At 34.4% G+C, this 19,180-nt stretch overlaps 1 protein-coding gene across 5 annotated transcripts in view; it reads right to left on the bottom strand.

Moving 5' to 3' along the window:
* CYRIA (CYFIP related Rac1 interactor A) overlaps positions 1-19,180 on the bottom strand; it is a 49,707-nt gene that overhangs the window by 7,086 nt on the left and 23,441 nt on the right. For 2 of the 5 annotated variants that reach the window (XM_065730688.1, XM_065730685.1), the window contains 3 exons: positions 11,078-11,157; positions 1,972-2,093; positions 977-1,082 (listed from right to left, as the gene is read on the bottom strand). In XM_065730688.1, the coding sequence (XP_065586760.1) occupies positions 977-1,082; positions 1,972-2,093; positions 11,078-11,150 (301 nt within the window). In that variant the 5' untranslated portion in view covers positions 11,151-11,157. Of the gene's footprint in view, positions 1-976; positions 1,083-1,971; positions 2,094-11,077; positions 11,158-11,341; positions 11,422-19,180 lie in introns of those variants that run through there. The other 3 variants (XM_065730684.1, XM_065730687.1, XM_065730686.1) reach the window with 3 other exon arrangements.

Here is a 19,180-nt window from a genome sequence, read left to right as displayed (position 1 = left end):
AGAATCCTCTTCTATTCTAAGGTGAGAAACATAAGTCAAAGGCACTTCTTGCTAAGTTTCATTAAGCTTTATGCCATTTTCTCTCCATTTTGCATCAACAACCTCTGTTCCATTATGTCTCTTTTTTCCATCTAACACCCTTTATCTAGGAACCTTACCAAAAATTTTCTCCTATATTCAAATATTCTCTTTCATCTTCCCAAATCAGCCATCAACACAGGACGGAGATTGTTCCAGCATCTCAGTTATTAAGAGTACTCTTAGGCACAGATAGCAATGTAGTTCAGTTCCTGTGACTATAATTAATAGTAGCATTACTCAAAATGATAGACCAAGCAGGACTTTATAGAAGAATTCCCCATACTGGGAACTCTCCCACTTCATAAAGTCATATTTTTGCACAAAGATTGTCATCCAGAGTCTTAATTTAAAGCTAAATTACATCATTTTTTTGAGTGCAGCATGGATGGTAAAGTCAGTTTAAAATGTGTCCAGCCTTGGATTTTCACCCTGCAAGAGAGTTTATCAATATCTTCCTGTCCTTGTTATCTTGTTATCCCCCTCCTTTTTATTTAAAAGCAAATCTCAAAATATTTTTGTCTTCATTCCTTTTTAAACTTTAATCTGTTTGAGAATTCAAATTACAAAAATAAACTGCATTAGGACAACAGAGACTAATGAAGTGCTGAACAGTGGGAGGTATTAGACAAAAACTATTTACACAGTAATAACTGCATTCTCTGTTTGAGCTCTATTTAGATAATATACAGTTTAAGAGGCAAACTAACAAACTTTAAATAATTTAGAAATCAAATGCAGATAAAAAAAAAAAAAACCTGCACTGAGAAATGTGAGTGAAGTCAAATGTCTGTAAAGATCAAAGAGACAGAAGAAAAATCCGTTAAAAATTAGTGGAAAAAAAATTCTATTTCTTTAAAGTAACCTTATAAAACAGACATACTAAACCAGGGCTTACCTAATCTCAATGAAAACTCATAAAAGCGCTTCAGCCTCACCACCAGAGGACACACTGAATTCCACGCTTTCTCTTGCAACTGGATATCATTGGGATTTTGTATTGCCTGAAATGAAAATTTCACTGTAAAGAACTGTGAAAGTCAAGTAGCAAGTAAAAGGTGGTTTGGAAGTATTCCAGTACAGTATTTCAGAAAGTTAAGTATTGTAAAACATAGAACAGTTATAAGAATTTATACTGTATGGGAAAATTATCAAGTCTAAAAAATACCATTCTTTTCATTTTCCCCTTTATCGTAATAACCTAAAAATACTCATTCAAATCCAACACTGACATGCAGGATTCTTTTAACACTTTCTTTGAATAAAAAACATACTTCAAAAGCATCGAGTATAAGCACTGTTTGCAGAAATAAAACAGCTTTTAAAATTATTATTTTAACCTCACAAAGCTAACAGCTCACATGAAAAGTAAATGCGAGGCTGACACGGGGAAAGGTTTGGTCAGCTGAGACAAATTGTAGGTTACAATTCAAAATTGCATTTCATTACTACTTTCACAGAGTAAGACACCTGCAAAATAGATGTAAAATTCTAATTTACTGTATTTCATTATCTCATACTGAAAAACAACTATTTCCAACATTTTTGCCTACATATTTCTGACATTTGAATATTACTTCTTAATTATTAATTTCTCAATTCTTAACTGCAACTTTATGCTTAAGATATATGAAGTGAGGTATATGACACTGTCAAGTGAAAAATAAATATTAATTGATTATAATAGACCCAGAAGTTCCAACAGTCATCATTTAATGATTTGACATTAGAAGTTATCACATTCCACTTAATCTGTAAGTTTTCACAAGATAATTATAAAGATTCTCATATAGTTCCATAGAAAGTGCCTGGATACAGAACAGAACGGAGGAACACACTGCATTTTGTTAAATTTTGCTTCCAGGCAACTGCCATTAGCTTGAACAGACATACATCTCTAATTTCTTGTCCAGCTCCTTTGTAAGCCTGAAGATCTGCAAGCATACTTTCTGAGTCCTGCAAAACTGCACTGATCTGATTCCACACTTCTCTTTCTCCATCTGTAGGCTGGGCATCTAAGAAACATAAAAGTAAATGCATAAGAGAAAACATATCTGCAACACTAACGGCAAGTTTACTTCAGTTCAACTTAATAATATTCTATCCAACTTGACAATATGTAATTGCATTCTATTGTTGTCTTTAAAATACAATTATTCTGCACTGCCATTCAACAAACATTGAAGTTTTCCCATTCTTTTGGAAAACTCAGGCTCAGGATGTCTAATTTAGTCTCTTCTCAGCATCATAAAATTAGAAAAGAGAGACTAAAAATGTCTCGGTCCTTTAGTAAAAAGGCACCTTGCTCACAAGCTCTGAAGATCAATTACAAAAGACTGTTTACTTTCCTTGCAGCTTGGGGATGAAGTCAAGCCTTTCAGTGGATGGTGCAGTAGAATATTACACCACATCATCCTTCCTCCCAGCTTCCCTAATTGAGTATTTCCCTAATTGAGTATTTTTCTCCTTCTATGCCACATAAGTATAGTACTATGTAAAAATAAACATTCTTCTTCTGAATGGCAGACTATTCCTACTACTTACATAGTAGTTCTACTTAACCCATTCTATCAATCATCACTTTGTTTTCAGGATGGGAGTGAAATGCAGCCCTTCTATATCCACAGTAACGACATTCTGAAGGAGATCAGAATGCCCACGTATATATCGGGCCCTGCATCTGGCTTGGGGCAACCTCAAACATCAATACAGACTGAAGGATGTATCGAGAGCAGCCCTAAGAAGAAGGATATGGGGTGTTTGTGGACAAAAACTGGATGTGACAGAAGCAGTGCAGATATGTCCCAGAGAGCCAGTTTTAACCTGGTCTCCATCAAAAGAAGCATGGCCAGTAGGCACTCTAGTTCACTCCTGACGCACCCATCTGCGGTGCAGTGTTCAGCTTTAGCACAACGATATGGACCTGTCAGAGCAGGGCCAGGAGAGGTCACAAAGATGATCAGAGGGCTGGAGCACCTCTGCTGTGGAGATGAGCTGAGAGAGTTGAGGTTGTTCATCCTGGAGAAGAGAAGGTTCTGGGGAGACCTTAGCAGCCTTTCAGTGCTTAAATGGGGCTTATTAGAAAGATGGAGGGAGACTTGAAACAACTACTACTTTATACTTCAGAAGGAAGGTAGAAACAAGGAGAAAACCACTCCAAAGATGAAAATCACAGCTCAGACATAGCTGCAGAACTGAACTGTTAGTTAATATTATGTTTGCAGTGATACCGACTGTTTCCTTCCCCAAGCTGCAAGAAATCTCAGGTATAGACCATAATGGTTCTTAGATCTTGTGAAAAAGAAAGGAACAAAACATTTCCAAGTTTAACAAGGAAGTTGGTAATTTTGCTTAAAACTTCCATACCATCCACAATTGAGTAGGGGAGAGGAAGGAGTTAGCAATAAGTCAGTATCCATATTCTAATAGTTTTAATAAAAGTTAATTAAAACAATGTTTAACACAAGTATTAAGGCATAAAGGTACGCTATTGATTAGTACAAATCACAAGTGTAAAATTTGCAGAATCACATCACCAGAAGCATAAGTTGCTTAACAAAGAACTTATGTGTTACTTTTACAGTTGATTTCCTTTAAAAAGTATAACCCGTTAATAAAAATGTAAACGCTCTGGACTGCTCAGCACATTGGGATGTGGAAACGGTCTTTAGTAACATCCACTGTAGTTACTGTTTTTCAGATTTTCCCAATTTATCTTATGGAAGCTGGTGAAAGGATGAGTATTTGAAACCAAATGAGCTTTCTGTGGTAACCCAGCATATGGGGAAACAGGAACAGGAGAATGGTAGATGGCTGGAAGAGGGAAGGGAGAGTGCAGCAAAGGCTACAGAGCAATAGGCTTAACTTGCACTTGCAGAAGCAGTTTATGTGTATGCAGAAATTGTTTAGCTTAAAAATAAAAGCAGGAAGAATGGTTCAGGCTCTTCTATATGCATATGCTTTTTAAACATGCATCTTAAGTGTGAACTATATGTTATGCAGATAGGTGCTCACATAAAATTATGGTCGTGTTTCAAAAGGGATTTTACATTAAGATTTTACAGGCATGGTTAGCTAACATCTGTGATTGCTCACTTTGTAAAGGATTTAATCTTGCTTTGAACTATATAACAATATAAATTAAAAGCAACAAAGAATTCTTCCTGACTGAAATTCTGTCTTTAAAAATTGTTCTTCTATTCCAACAATACCAAAGCTCATTTGCCTCTTCTGAGTAAAAAAAAATATTCCTCCTGAATCACTGCTTGGTAGTATCACCTCTTGAAACCCTAACTCTAGAAAATCAGCACACGCTTAAACAATTTGAACACGTTCATAAAAAAGAGCACACCACAGTCACTAGCTAATCCACACTGAATCAAGCCCTCTCAATAGTAAGATAACTCAATCACTGAATGCATTTCAAGTCTGACAATTTTCAGAGTACCCTCAAGTACGGCAGTCTTTACAGTACTCACGATTCTCTCTCAGAATACGCTTTAAAACAAAACAGGAAACCCTTCCACCTCCCTCTGATATGGAAACAAATCCTCTGGAACAATTACAGTCCATTTGAAGATGTACTACATATTTCAGGTACTTAATGGTGTTGGAAGGCAGAGCAAATTTCTTTTCTTAAAATACATCATTTGTTAAAAATTCCTATCTCATCCTTCACCAGTCATACTTTTGAGAAAACAGAGACTACAACATATGTTAGGCATCAGTACCCATTGGATAAGATTAAATATGAAAGAATGGATATGAAGCACTTACTTAAAGTTGAGTGTAACAACTACTCAACAATCAAGACATACATAACAAGTCACTTGTAAAAGAAGTATTTCCAACTCGTGCACCTTTTCTGCATCTGAAATGCAGACCAAAAAGCAATGAACTTTTTACACCCTCAGTCAACGTATTTGGAAGTTGAGGGGATTCCCACTGAGGCTGGATAGCGCTTGCATTTCATGTGCATTAAATGTGCAATCGTATTTGTCAGATAACATCATGGCTGCCTGGTTTTGACAGCCATGCAAAAGATTAGTGTGTAAAGCAAGGTGTTTCACAGGCTCTGCTTTCAGTTTTTTAGCAAGTTAGAGCCCAGCATATATATATGTGTATGAATGCATATGTATATGTATACACATATATATTCTAGGTCTGACACCATGATAATGATTTTTTCCCTTCCAATCTGGCACACAATTAGAAAAAACAAAAACTTATGTCCTTGACAAAAAGTATTACTTTCAACTACAGTGAATAATGCATTTCAGAGTACAAGGAGTTGCTACATTCAATACATTAAAAACAATGGTACTAATGGAAAAAATAACCTGCCCACCATATTCCAGAATTAGCCAGAACAAAATGAAGCTTTCTAAATGAAAATGAGGCTATGCCATGGAAACAAGCATGAAGCTCATTGGCTTGCTTCTCTCAGCCCTGTGACACATGCAGAGTGGACATCCTAAAGAGAAGCAGAAGAGTGTGACCTCTCGGACTAAACCACTACTTCTTACTTAGGGCACTCACTGAAGTCCAAGAGATGAGTTTAATCTTGCTCTGTCTGGATACAGATGACACATCCAGCCTTCCTGCCTGCACAGCAAGGGCACTAATTAACACCCTGCAAAAAATGGGCAGTTTCTCTGCTGCTAGACATGTTCTATTAATAGACACTTTTAATCATATATGAGCAACTATAACTCAACATTTCATAAATCTTTCTGGGAATAGCAGGGGAGGAATACCGGAATATAAGTATCCCTGATTCTTTGGAGAAGGATCAGGTAACTACTCCATCCAGTTAACGTTTAAGAAAATACCTGTTCAGGTTCTGCATTGCAAAAAAGATATATGTATCCGGGGAGAGGATGGAACTGAAGATGCCACTTAAAGACTGCCAAAAACTTACAAGTTTTCCAAAGCACATCATAAAGGTTTATCCTTTTAGGTTCAAAACGAATTGTTGTTACCAGCCTTCAAATTATTCCCTATTATTCCTTATTTACCTGAAAACTACGCAGCAGCAGTTAGACAACAGAGCTCTGCAAAAATGAGCACTCAATGTGCTACAGGAAGAGCTGTAATTGCCCAGAATGCATTTACCTTTTATTAATTTAATCAAGGTAATGATCTAAAGAACAAAGCAGTTTTTGAATGATGAAAAACCCATTTCAAGAGAATCACACAATGGGGAAACAATGAAACCTTACTTAGCTGTGAAGACCACAAAATCACAAGACTTGCCATGCACTCACTCTACCTAACAAAGTTTTATTCAGGTTATGAGCAAAGGTGGACAAACTGGTAAATGATAAATTCAAATAAGTGTCACTTTGAATACAAATACATCAAATGTAGAGCAGCAGCACAATTTGATTTCTGGAAATTAATATACTCTATGTAAGTATTTCAGCAGACCTTCCAACATTTATTTGGTAGAATGTACAATGTTTGAATTGCACTTCAAAAGGTTTTTTAAATCTGCACAGGAGAACACTTTTCTCTATGGTAACGTCTGAAGTTGGGCACTACTTATGTTTAAGGTTGGATTGGATAAATCTTCAAATTGTTTCTCTTTGTACAGATTACTAGCTATTCCATGGCTCAAGAAAGAGAACATATAGAAGGGCGTTTACCATATAACATTAATTAGAATTAATAAGGGATTCAATCTTTATATAAATAGAATCAGTTATGAAACTTAATTCCTACTTTGGAATCAAGAATTGGACTCCATGACATGAGTATAACACCTTGTAAGGATTGCAACTGATCATGTAGACAGTTGCAGAAAAGAGAAGTAACATGGTATTTTAAATAACCTGCAGTAGCACTGAATTTGCAAGGGGAAAATTAAAATAGCTATGTAAAAAAAATGTTGGAAGGTGAAATTTTTAATAACACCCATTTTTTTTTCATGATTCTTTCCTATTTCAAATACAGCACAGGCAGAATTTGAAATAAACAAAAAAAAAAAAAAAAAGAAAAAAAAAGAAAAGAAAAAAACTTTAAATCAGGTGACAAAACTTGGTTTTTCGAAGCATTCCTCATTCTACCTGGTCACAAGAGTTGCCCAGAGATGTACTGGAATAGGTTGGTAGAAATATCAAAGAGAAAGGTGAGTTTGTATTTTAAAATAAGCAACGAAAAATAAATTTAAAAGATGTCATGTAAGATGTCCTCTTCAAATTTTTAATTAAAATAGAATTCTGTTCTGGAGAGTAGTAACTTCTAAAAAATATATATTCATGTGGCACAAAAGAACTCATTCTAGCTCATCCTTATAAGACATTACCTAAGAGATGCATGTTAATTAAGGGTTGTAAGGGAAAAAAGTAAAATAGAGGTCTACGATGCTGAATTTACTGTGCAGTTTCTTAACTGACTATGGTTTCTAGATCTGTTCTGCTGCCATGATTCGGCCCTGCATTTCTGTTCTCATGTATGTGCATTAAGAGCTAAGGCTCTTCCAACCATGCAGTCATCCAGACTGATTTGACAGACTACTTAGCAGGATGGAGAAAGAAATAAGTTGGTAGGCTTTTTTGTTTTATTTTGTTTTTAATATATATTTTTGAACAACTAGTTCTGAGCAAGTTCATTTTCCCCACACAGTTATCACTCGTGACTTGTGCAACAATGTTTTTTGTACATGTTAATTCTAGCATATGTACAGAAGTCTATATGACATAGCACAAGTCGGGGGATCACCCATTTGGAGAAGCACAAGCTCAGATCAGCTTAAAACAACTTTCCAGGGAATTTTAACACCCTGACATTCTTTGCCCACTTCTATATAAACACTCATTATTTTTGACCAGTATCAATTCATAAAGCCACTAATTTTTGAGGAATGGAGGTATTTGTTTTATTCCTCCATAGCAGGAAAAATGTTCTGTGATTTTTTTTTAATTAAAAAAATACATATTTATTTTTATTTCAAAAAATCCACTAACACAACAATATTTGTATGGCATGTTTTATGCATATGAGAAAAAAGTATCTCACACACACTCTTTTCAGGTATAACAAATTCCAAATGAAGAACAGCCAAAAGTACCAATATCCCCAAACCCTGCAAAAGTTTCAGAAGTAGTTCTGCCAGACTTACTTCGAGGTTTCAGCTTACTTCTAATGAATAAGTGGATAAAAACTAAAAAGCAATATCCTGTTGCAAAAAAATTGTAATACAGTAAACACATCAACTCAACATATCCCTCATTTAAAAAGGGACATACTCCAGTGTATATCCTGTGTTTTTATAACGTTCAGTATTAATTCTTGCAGTTCAACTCAGCAGAAATCTCTCTGGGATATGTAAACTTGCACAGCAATTTTTTCAAGACAGTTACTGAACAACAGTTACTTCAGAAACACTTGAAACTGCTTAACTTTCTTTTAGTAATTTTGCACAGTTGAATAAATCCTTGCGTACAGAAAGGAACACTACATTTCCACTATCAACCTAATTCTTCCTTTAAGATTCTAATCTAAGACCTATCATGTGAATCAAGTTGGAAGATAGCTGAAAGATTACTAAATATTTAAAGAGACTGGCAGCTAACCTTCTTTAGGCAGTATATTTGAAATTGAATGTAGAAAATCTATGATAGTCTTATACTAATTGTGAGCATAATATGAGTACAGCTGAAACTGAATTTGCCAAATGCTTTCATCAGCACAGAAATTTTTTTGCTCAAATACTTCTGCCTTTCCTCCTGCCATTCTATGATTCTATGATAAGTTTTCTATCATGAAACCATCAATATCCAGTTTTTCATTAAATGAGACATGTTTCCAAAGCTTTACAAAGGCTTTTTATTATTTTTCAATTTATAATCATAGACTCATAATATGGCCTGGGTTAGAAGGGAACTTAGAGCCCATCCAGTTCTAATGTCCTCACTGTGGGCAGAGTTGCCACCCAGCAAATCAGGCTGCTCAAGATCCCATCCAACCTGGTCTTCAATGCTGCCCATGATGAAGCATCCACAACACCCCTGGGTTTGGTACTGACCCCTTGTGCCAGTACCTCACCACACTCTGAGTAAAGAATTTCCTCCAAACATCTAACCTTAATCTCCCTTCTTTTAGTTTAAAATCATTTCTTCTTGTGCTATCACTATTAGACCGTGAAGGAAACCTTTGTAATTACATTAGTTTCTAATGTAACTGTTTTTTATCCACTGAACTTGAACTGAAAACATAAAAAGTTACATGACCAACAGACATACAATGCAGACTGGCATCCATGGCCATTAACTGGAGTGTGTTTTTACACCATTCAATATTTTGAAGCAAAAAATGATATGCAAAAAATGCAGTAAGCCAAAGTTTGTCCCTGCAGATACATTCCTTCCACAGAACACTAATTTTATTATTCCACAAAAATCTCCAAGAATATTTTAATCTCTACGTCGTTGTGCCTGGCAAGTGCACAAGTGCTTACACCAATTACTTGCATTTCCATGGGAGAACGTGCTTTACCTCACTTCCGTTCCTGTTGGCAGAGTAGTTTTTGGAAAAGGAAAAACAAAACAACAACAAAAAAAACCCACCCCAGCCTTTTCTGGCAATAAAATAGGTATTTTCCCCTCTCACATCTACAAGGCCTCCCACTGCCAGGCCACCTGTTTCCTGCTAAATCTGCAGTCCCAGCTAGGAGAGCCTTCTTACAATACAGGACATGATGGGACTGATAAAGCCTGGAAGTTCAAAGCAGCTGAATAGCTTTGTAAGAACTTGGCACAGTGTTCTACTAAAGTGTCTTTCAGTTTGACTGAAAAAATTACAAGATGATTTGTACAAAGGTTAGACATTCAAGTTTTAGAATGAAATTCTCAAATCAAACAGAGAGTATAAAAGGGATACAGGGCCTATAGCACTTTATTCCAAACACAAAATAACCAATTAACTTTCTTTCTTAATTTAAAACTGATCCTTTATACTGTGGTAAATGAGATCTAGATGAGAAGATTAAAGTATGTACAACGTTATATTCATACTCTCCGGTTCTGATCCAAGAAAGCGTGTTTGAACAACTTCTTAAGATTTAAATGACTTTTAGAACCAGTGCTTCTGAGCACGTACATTAATACTTTCTCATTTCAGGTCACTAATTTTTTTTTTTTTAAGAATGAATTAGGGATAAATTATTTGAGAAAAGCATTCAAGGTGATAACACTTGTGCCTACTCATCTCAATTCTCTCTTCAAAAATCAAATTATTAAAAAAGTAGCTTCCAAAACATTTTGTTGTTGTTGTTTAGATTAAAGGCTTTAAGAGACAAAACATCACATGCTGTTAGCCTTTCCAATAAAAAGCATTTCACACGAGTAACAAAGTTAAGATAAACCTATATTTAAGGATTTGATGAGCAGTTTTCAAGACAATGTTTAGAAAGCGCATGCGGGAAAACCGTAACCAGCAGAAGGGAAGTAGCTTTGATTCAGATACAAATGTGACAAGGAAATTAGTATGTGAAACATTGTTTGCAAACCAATAAACATGCAATTAAGAGAGATGCAATCAAGTACTTACACTTATACCACTTCATTACTTTTAAAAAATTATAATAATCCAGTTAAATCATCACTGAACCAGCCACCTACGCTGTTGGTATTTTTTAAGCTTTTTAAATTTATTTCTACTGTAAATATATTTGCATTCAAAGAAGAAACAAGAAGAACACATATTATTAACCTTGGATTCTTAAAAAGCTGAAGTTGATACACATATAAATTTAATAATGGTTTATAAATGTTCTGAAACTAAATCATGATAATATTTGCATATCTATCATCCTGCCATCTTCTCATGAAGTAGTTTTACACAGTCTTATAGTTATCCAAAAAACTCAATACTCAACTGAAGTGTAATTTAATTTGCTTGCAAATCCCTTTTGAATTGCTTCATGACGCGTAAGCACATGCAGTTTATTAGGAAGTAATAAGCAAAGAAGGTAAGCCAGGCAAGAAGCTTTGCTCACTTTCAAAGTCAAGGAAAAAATTTGGCCCCTGATCAAGCTCTGTGCAAGTGAGAACTTTTAAAAGATTTCCCATTTGGTTCCTGAAAAATAGAAAAGGAAGAGAAAAGGAGTTCTGAGTGAACAAATGGCTTTAGAGACAAGGACTTGGGTAGACTGGTTGTGCTGGAAAATATACATCGCAAACAATCTGATCTTAAGATTTTTTCCTTAGTTCACTATTAAGTCAGGGTAAAGATTCTCTCATGCTCTTGTATTTGAACTTACTTTCAAAATCCAGGAAAAAATGTGGATAGTTTTCAATTTCCCTGGTAAGGACTTTAAGAAGATTACCCATCCCAGCAAACCTAGCAAATGCAACAAAATCATAAACAGTTATATACGTAAAATTAGAATACTACCACTAATGGTTTGAAACAGTCTGCATGATTCATTAAACACTATGTCAAGTTCTGGACCACAGGAAATATTTTGATGGTCAGATTCATGGAGTATGTTTTACTCTCCATGGATAGATACAGAAATAATTCGATCCATCAAATTGGAATTGAAATATCAGTACAACATTACTAAACACAGATATTTATGAGTATTTACTTAGAAGAAACTAACTCAAATCAGCATTTTTATTTATAAATCCTCTAAATCGCTTGACTCAGATTACTAAATATCATTTCAGAGCAAAAAATATTAACTGCTGTTTTAGATTCTTCAGCATAAATCCACGTTATTTCATTAAAATAACTCAGTTGTTTAAAACAATATTACAAGAGAAATGTATTAGAAAGCAAAAATGTCTACTTTTACAATCTTTAATTAAAAAAAGAAAAAGTTCAAACTCTGCAATCTTTTATCTGCTATTCCTATCTTTTATCATAGTGAAAATATCTGCATTTGCAGTTAATGAGAAAAAGGAAAGGTGACTGATTCTCAAAAACCAAGTCTCTGTGGATGAAAAAATGGAAGGAGAATTTAAGAAAAATTTTTCTTGTTTGTTTTTTACACCAGCCCTTAAAACAATATGCCATTCTAAAACAATGTGAAAGTATAGATTTTCAGGGAAAAAAATAACTTTTTTTATCAGAAGAGACATTAAACCATGAAAATCACATATAAACAGAGTCTCCCTGCAGAGACGTAGAAACATGTGATTTTAAATTTAAAAATCATATGTAAATGTGTTCTGCCTCAGTGATAAAACATTCTCAGTACTCAGTACCGTGACTTTCAGGGCTCACACCTCTTGTTCATCTATTTTTCAGTTTGAAAAATCAGAATATATGCACAAAAGAAGTTATTCTAAGCTTGCATATGGCCAAAACTCCCATTTGGGGAGACAAAGGTATTCTTCCACATTCTCCCTCAAGCACTATAGAAAAAAACAGTATCATGAGCTCTCATTTTTATATGCATATAAAAGATATATTTCCTAGGAAGGCAGTGTAAGGTTCAGACATTTAAAAGCAGTCGCAGTCATTCCAGAGTGTGTTCAGAGGACACAGCTTCATGTAAACCAGGTTTTTGCTATACAAACAGCTTTGCTTTGCATGAAATATATACTCAAACTTTTATCTCCAGGACAGATACAGTGAGCAGACTGTCAAGTCTTTTACAATTAGCATCATCTTACATAAACAATACTGAAACATGAAGAAACATTCTCCGTTATTCATAAAGTTAACATGTATTGATAAGCACAAAAATGAAATACAGTTTCATTTTCATGGGATGTACAATTTATGAACTGAGTCTAACTTTATGATTAGCTTGCAAAGGGAAAAGCATGAGAATGGGACAAGCAATTTTATACAGCACTAAATCTTGTACACTCAGTAATTTAACATCTCATCACACTGCAACATTGCATTTTATCAACATAGTTTAAGACAAGGAAGATAATATGCATATACTTATTTCATTTAGATAACCCTGAAATAAACAATTTATATTACTAAGAAATAGTACCACAATCTAAATAACTGACTCAGATTGGATTTTTCACTTTCAACTCATTTTTATCCATATCTTACCTCATTGCCTTCAATCTTCAGAGAGAATCCAACCATTTGTTCCACTGTAAAAGTTAGTGCTGCATCCGGAGACTGGTTTAGCTGATTGCATGATTCGAATAGCAAGAAAGCTGTTCCCTCTGCCAAAAACTTAGGCTAAGCACCCTTATTTGCATTGAATAGCTTTAGGTCACATGCCCATTTTTTGGTTTCAGTTCCTCCTTAGAGAACTACATCACATCAAAGATGTGGAGATTTCTAATCTACTTTTCTTGAACTTATACTATATTTTTCAGCTTGTTTTTCATTTTCTTACCCCCTTTTCCTGCAATCCACATACAGAAAACGAATCCAGCTATTAAAAGTACTAAACAAGAGCCCAGACACAAACTTTATACCAATTTTCAGAGCTAAACTACATTTTCCAATGATCTTAAAGGCTGTGGCTTGATGTTACCTATTTCCAATATACACAAAACTGAAAAAACAATTGATAACAAAAACCAAAATGTAATAAATACACTGTTCTTTCTTATTTTTTTAATTTTTTTTATGATTCAAAATAGTTTCTTATTGACTTTCTAAAAGCAAAACTAAAAGCAGGTCTGGTTCCAAGTAACATTTGGTTTTAACTACAATTCACCATTCAATATTGTGTTTTTAAGTCCATATCATATTTAACTGTGCAACCTGGTCTAAGGAGCCTCCTTCAGCAACAGGCTTGGACCAGATGATCTCTAACAGTCCATTCCAACCCCTACAATTCTGTGATTCTGTGATCAGAAGACTAATCTTTGCCTTAGTAGAAATTAATAAGCATATTTCCCTGCCCCAAGATGCATTATTTTATTCTCCATAGCTTGCTGCTTCCACAACATAGACCTTTCAAACTGTCTTTCCCTGGAAATATTATTTTTCAGACCTCGGGATGCACGAGACACTTCCATGATAACTTGTGATGAGATTTCAAAGTAATTAATGGCATAGGTTCTGAGTGAGTCAGTATATATGCTACAGTTGTGACAAAAATGCAAATATATAGCTGATGCACAGTAGCACATAAGAAAGGCTTAGTCTAAGAGTTTAAAATTCCATTTCATTCAATTGGAAAGCATTTTCTTCGATGTACTGCAAAATCAGTTCAAATATTGAAGAGACACACAACATGACAAAACATTTCTGTCGCAATACTCCTAAACAACAGCAGCTTCTCTTTAGAGCCCAAATTTCCTCTGAAAATAAACTCATCAGTACACATTAAAAATGATGATATGCAGACACAACATTTGCATTTTCAATTTTCTACTTTTGCAAATGGTCAAAGCTTACCCTAATATATATATATGTGAACTGTGAACACTGAAAATACTTTCCTGAAGTACTGGTGACAGTTGAAAGCTCATTAGGCCTTATTAAATGCTCAACATTTAATTAGTTGCTCACAGATATAAACAAAGCAGAAGAAATTTGTGAACAAGACCGTTTTGTGAACGTTTAGCATTTTGTGTTTCGTATATCATTATTCACTAGCATTTTTTGAAGTGTTGAGCTTCAAAATTAAAATACCACAGGCTGGTTTTCCATCGCACCATTTTGCTCCTAAATTTTCAGTAATTCAGTTTAGACATTTTAGAAGCATTGTTATGAATTCCTTCTTCTACAGGAAATCAATCAATTTATTTTTGAATTGTGATGAATAAAATACTAACACAGTGCCCTGCCCCACCAATCAATCTTTCAAATCTGACATGGATATTACCTACATTCTCAAATGTATCAAATATACTGAAATCTTTTGAAAATGTAATCAGTGTTCACAAACTAGGTATTATCAAATCAGTTTTGTAAGTCACAATGGCCACACGTAGACATACAAAGCATTTAAACACTGTATTGGTGAGAAAAGACACATTCATCAGCTCAACCCTTTTCCGTTCATCAGTGCTCCTTTGCCATATATAACTTCCAACATCTGCCTGTGTGCATGAACATAGTCTAAAAGGCTTTTGTCAAAATGAGCTGGATCAGCAAATACCTACTGCTTAAATTCAATTAGATCACCCTAACTAAACGGGGCTGAGAGGGTTCTCATGAGCAGCTCCACTGGGAGTTTCAGGAGAAACAGAGACTCCCAGGCTCAGGAGCAGCAATCAGTAATTAGGAATGATGACTTCTAATGGAATAGCTACACTGATATATGCACACATCCACAGTCTGAGGGAATTGTAGTGTACTAAGCTTATTAGTATCATTAAAGCAGAGCAACTGACCTTACTACATGAATAATTAACTGTGATATAAAAACCAAAACAAAACACAGCAACATCTGAACCAAAGAACTCTTAGATAAAAAGCCCAATTTCAAGTTGTCGTGATATTCACCTATGTATTTGTTGAGAAGCCTCTAAAGGAACAATGTAGAATTGAATAACTTAGAAAATAGTTTTATTAAATTACAGAATAAAATTATAACGAAAAAGAATCTTCACTAAACATCATCAAAGTTTCTGGGTAATGATAACACATTTTGTTTTCTGATAAAAACTTATTTGTTTTTTGTTTGGGAGAGGAAGATTTGGAGAGGAAGATTTAAAAAAATAATTTCTACTATTTGCCAACTCTATTACTAACAGTTTTGCTTTTGCTTCTCATCCTTTGCAATAAACATATCAGAAACACTTACTCTCCTAAAGGACTTGTGGAAGACTAACTCCAAAAAAACTGGAAATATGCACTCCTTGTAGTCATCCACAGAGTGAGGGCAGAGGGACTGCAATACAAATAAGCAAAGAAATAACAGCTTATGCATCCCCCAAAACTGATGCAAAAAAATGAAAAGGAGAATAAGAGGAGAATGTTGCCCAAGGTGAAAGTAACCCAAGACAAAAGAATAGCTTCTGCTTTGAACAATTATTTTATAACAGTTCCTAGATAAATAATGCTTCAAGCCAAGAGCTTTTACTGTCAACTGATAGGTAGCTAGCAGGACACAATTAAAAACTGTAAGAAAGGTAAGGCAAGTCAGGAGAAGATAACAAATGGTTTGTAATGACAAATGGATTTTTAAATAATCACAAACTGTTAGAAGAGTTGGCCAAGAATATGAGTATTTGTAGCCCCAAGGATTAAGAGCTTGGCTTGTGGTTTCACTAAAATCAAAAAGTGAAAAAAAAGGATTACCTGAGATGAACTCACAGCTCTTTAAGGGATTTTTCAACATGCCAACCTTCACATCTGAATATACTTTGAAGAGAACACCTATGTATTTTCAAAGTATATTATGTGAAAAAAGAGCCACCATGAAAGAATAAAAACCAGGAAACTAAAATATCTGGATTCTGACTCACAAATCAATAAAAAGAATGGAAGTCAATGAAATAATTAGAATAAAAACTATGTTTGAAATAAAAAATTACTATTGTATTTGATACCTTCACCTGAACGTACAAAGTGAAGTAACCTTAATCCAATTCACTGAATCACTTTGGCAGATGCTTTAAGACAAAACGGGATCGATCTCCCCACACTCAATAAATAGAGCCTCCATCAGTTGATGATATCAGGTAAGCAAAGCAGGAATGGTTACCAAATTGATATGTGGAAAAAAGATGCCTTTAACGGAAGCACAACAGGTTTAGCTAGTGATAATACTTACTTCCTTCAAAACAAAACCATTTCATATTTTTTCCAGGATGAATTTAACTTACTGCAAACATTCTAAGAGAATTTTCAGCCACACCATCCTCTTCTCAAAATTTCCTCCTTGTCTTCTCTAACAAAGATTATAACCAAAATATGAACTCATATGAAAAATCAGAAACAGAAAAAAACCACATAATTGTTGCTCTTTCTACCTTTTATTGTCTTCCAATTTTTCAGCCTTCTGACTATGCCAAACAGAATATTTTATATGCTCATAGAATGCTCAAAGAATATCCATTGCAAGTGTCTGAAATAAAAACCTACAAATGCAGATGGTCTGTTAATCAAAAAGGCTGAGGAAAATTTACTTAATCATTACACTGGACAAAAAAAAATAAACATAAAGCAGAGTAAACATGCACTAAACTTCAGGGTTTTTTTTTATAGTTAGTTAGGGAATAGGAGGCCACATTGAATATACTGAAGAATGTATCTTCTCCAAAGCATTAGTGTAATCTGTAATTATACAGGACGTATAGAAATGCATGAATTCCAGTAACTCCTCCTTGTAGCTTAATTAGCTTTGTGTAATTTTTTAATTCCTTCCGATATTATTCTATTAACATCCATTTGTTCAATTTGACTCTCAATTCATTAAAACTTTCATGGAAATCTCAAGACTGTGGCATTTCTGCAAAATACTGTCATAAAAATAGCATTCAGTTACTAGATAAGCATGCCCTCTTAATTATGGGCATATAAAAACATTCTTAATGTTGCATTGTTCCTAATATTTTAAAGAGCACATCCTCTAGTAAATCAATTTTCAAGTAGTACGTTTTATATGCAAAGAATGCCAAAACATTTCTGTGCTGCAACTTTTTTTGGAATATTAAGAAATCTGCTATTTGCATAGGATGACAAATAATGGAAGGATATTGTGAATGGTGCTGAATTAAAACTCCACCTTTTTAATTAAAAATTCCATTAGATAGTTCTGCAAATGAAAACTGAAACAACGTACTGACTGACCCTGAAAGGCTTCACTACAATTAATTCAAATAACTACTAGAAGCTACTCTTAATTTAGCAATGAAATTTGCACAATATATTTTTATTAAGACAATAAAATCGATGCACAGTAGTGACTTTATTCTACTTCCTTATAAAATCTATTTTTACTTAGCTGACAAATCTTCATGTTGATTAATCACAAGCTCATTTACAACAGCTTATTCCCCTCACATTACAAGATGCACATGCCAACAGAGGCATATTATACAAAGAAAACAGCATTGTTCAATGATGTGAGCAAAGTTAGACATATGCACAAAAGTGAACATTGTACAGTTGTTTTGACAACCCTACAATGCTACTCAGTGGATTTCCTGTGAAGGAGACATTTAAAACTCACAGACCAGACTACAGACGTTTGCTCATTCAACATGGCTTCACTCGAATTAAGATAACACAAGCCCAGGAAGCTTTTATTGGTGACGTGGTGCCCTCTACTGTCTGAATGGAAATCTCAACCGGAGGCACACGAGTGCTTTTAATTACACAACATTGCATAGTACTGCCCTTTGAAAGAACAATAAGTTTTACACGAAGCAAATGAAAACGTATGCTCTAAATAAAAACTATTCAGTTAATGTTTTATCTGAAATGCTAGTGGTCTTTATGCCACTAGTAGTTTAGATGTAATTACTTTGCACTGATCAGTGCTAATTTACTTCTACAGAAGATGCACACGTAGATCTGAATTTTTGTAGGAACCAGAGCTACAGCTGTATTTATTTCCTTTTCTAAAGCTAAACTAATTAGGATAGTAGTTTAATAACCAAATTTCAGAATGACTATCAATATTAAAACCCATTATATTGGTTTCCCTTTCCTAATAGTTTTACTCACAATTTAGATTAAAAAAAAAAGCGACTGTAAATTTACATTTAAAATTATGAAGACCATCATTTCTCCTGAAGTGTTCAATGGTGTCTTAACCTTATGAAATCCTGTGGGCACTGTGAACAAGAAGGCACCTCTACTGGCATGTAACACACGCTACATCAAGTCTTTGGCAGTACATGGGTATTCAACATGTGAACAGAAATTCCGTTTACAATTATGCAAGTTTCAATTATCACTGCTTGTTTTGAAGTTTAGAAGCAAACTATAAGTTGAAAAGGAAGAAATATGTTTTTCCTTTTATAGTCTCTCACCAAAAACTAGACGCACAGAATGAGATGCAGTAGCTAAAAATGCCAAACAACTGCACTTAAAATGTAGGAAGTTAGTTATACCCAACAGTTTCTACTACCTATTTCAAATTGTGTTGTTTGAGAGGCAGTTTGTGCCTTTTAAAACTAGGAACTATGGAAAAAAAAAATCATTGTAATTACATTTAGAGCAAAATTTAGTAAGCTTTACTTAAAAAGGACCCAAGAACTTCACTTAA

This window comes from Cyrtonyx montezumae, unplaced genomic scaffold (genome assembly GCF_038088225.1).
Source record: "Cyrtonyx montezumae isolate F1298 unplaced genomic scaffold, pur_monq_1.0 scaffold_13, whole genome shotgun sequence".
Classification (NCBI taxonomy): Eukaryota; Metazoa; Chordata; class Aves; order Galliformes; family Odontophoridae; genus Cyrtonyx; species Cyrtonyx montezumae.
This window is presented reverse-complemented; position numbering and strand designations above follow the sequence as displayed.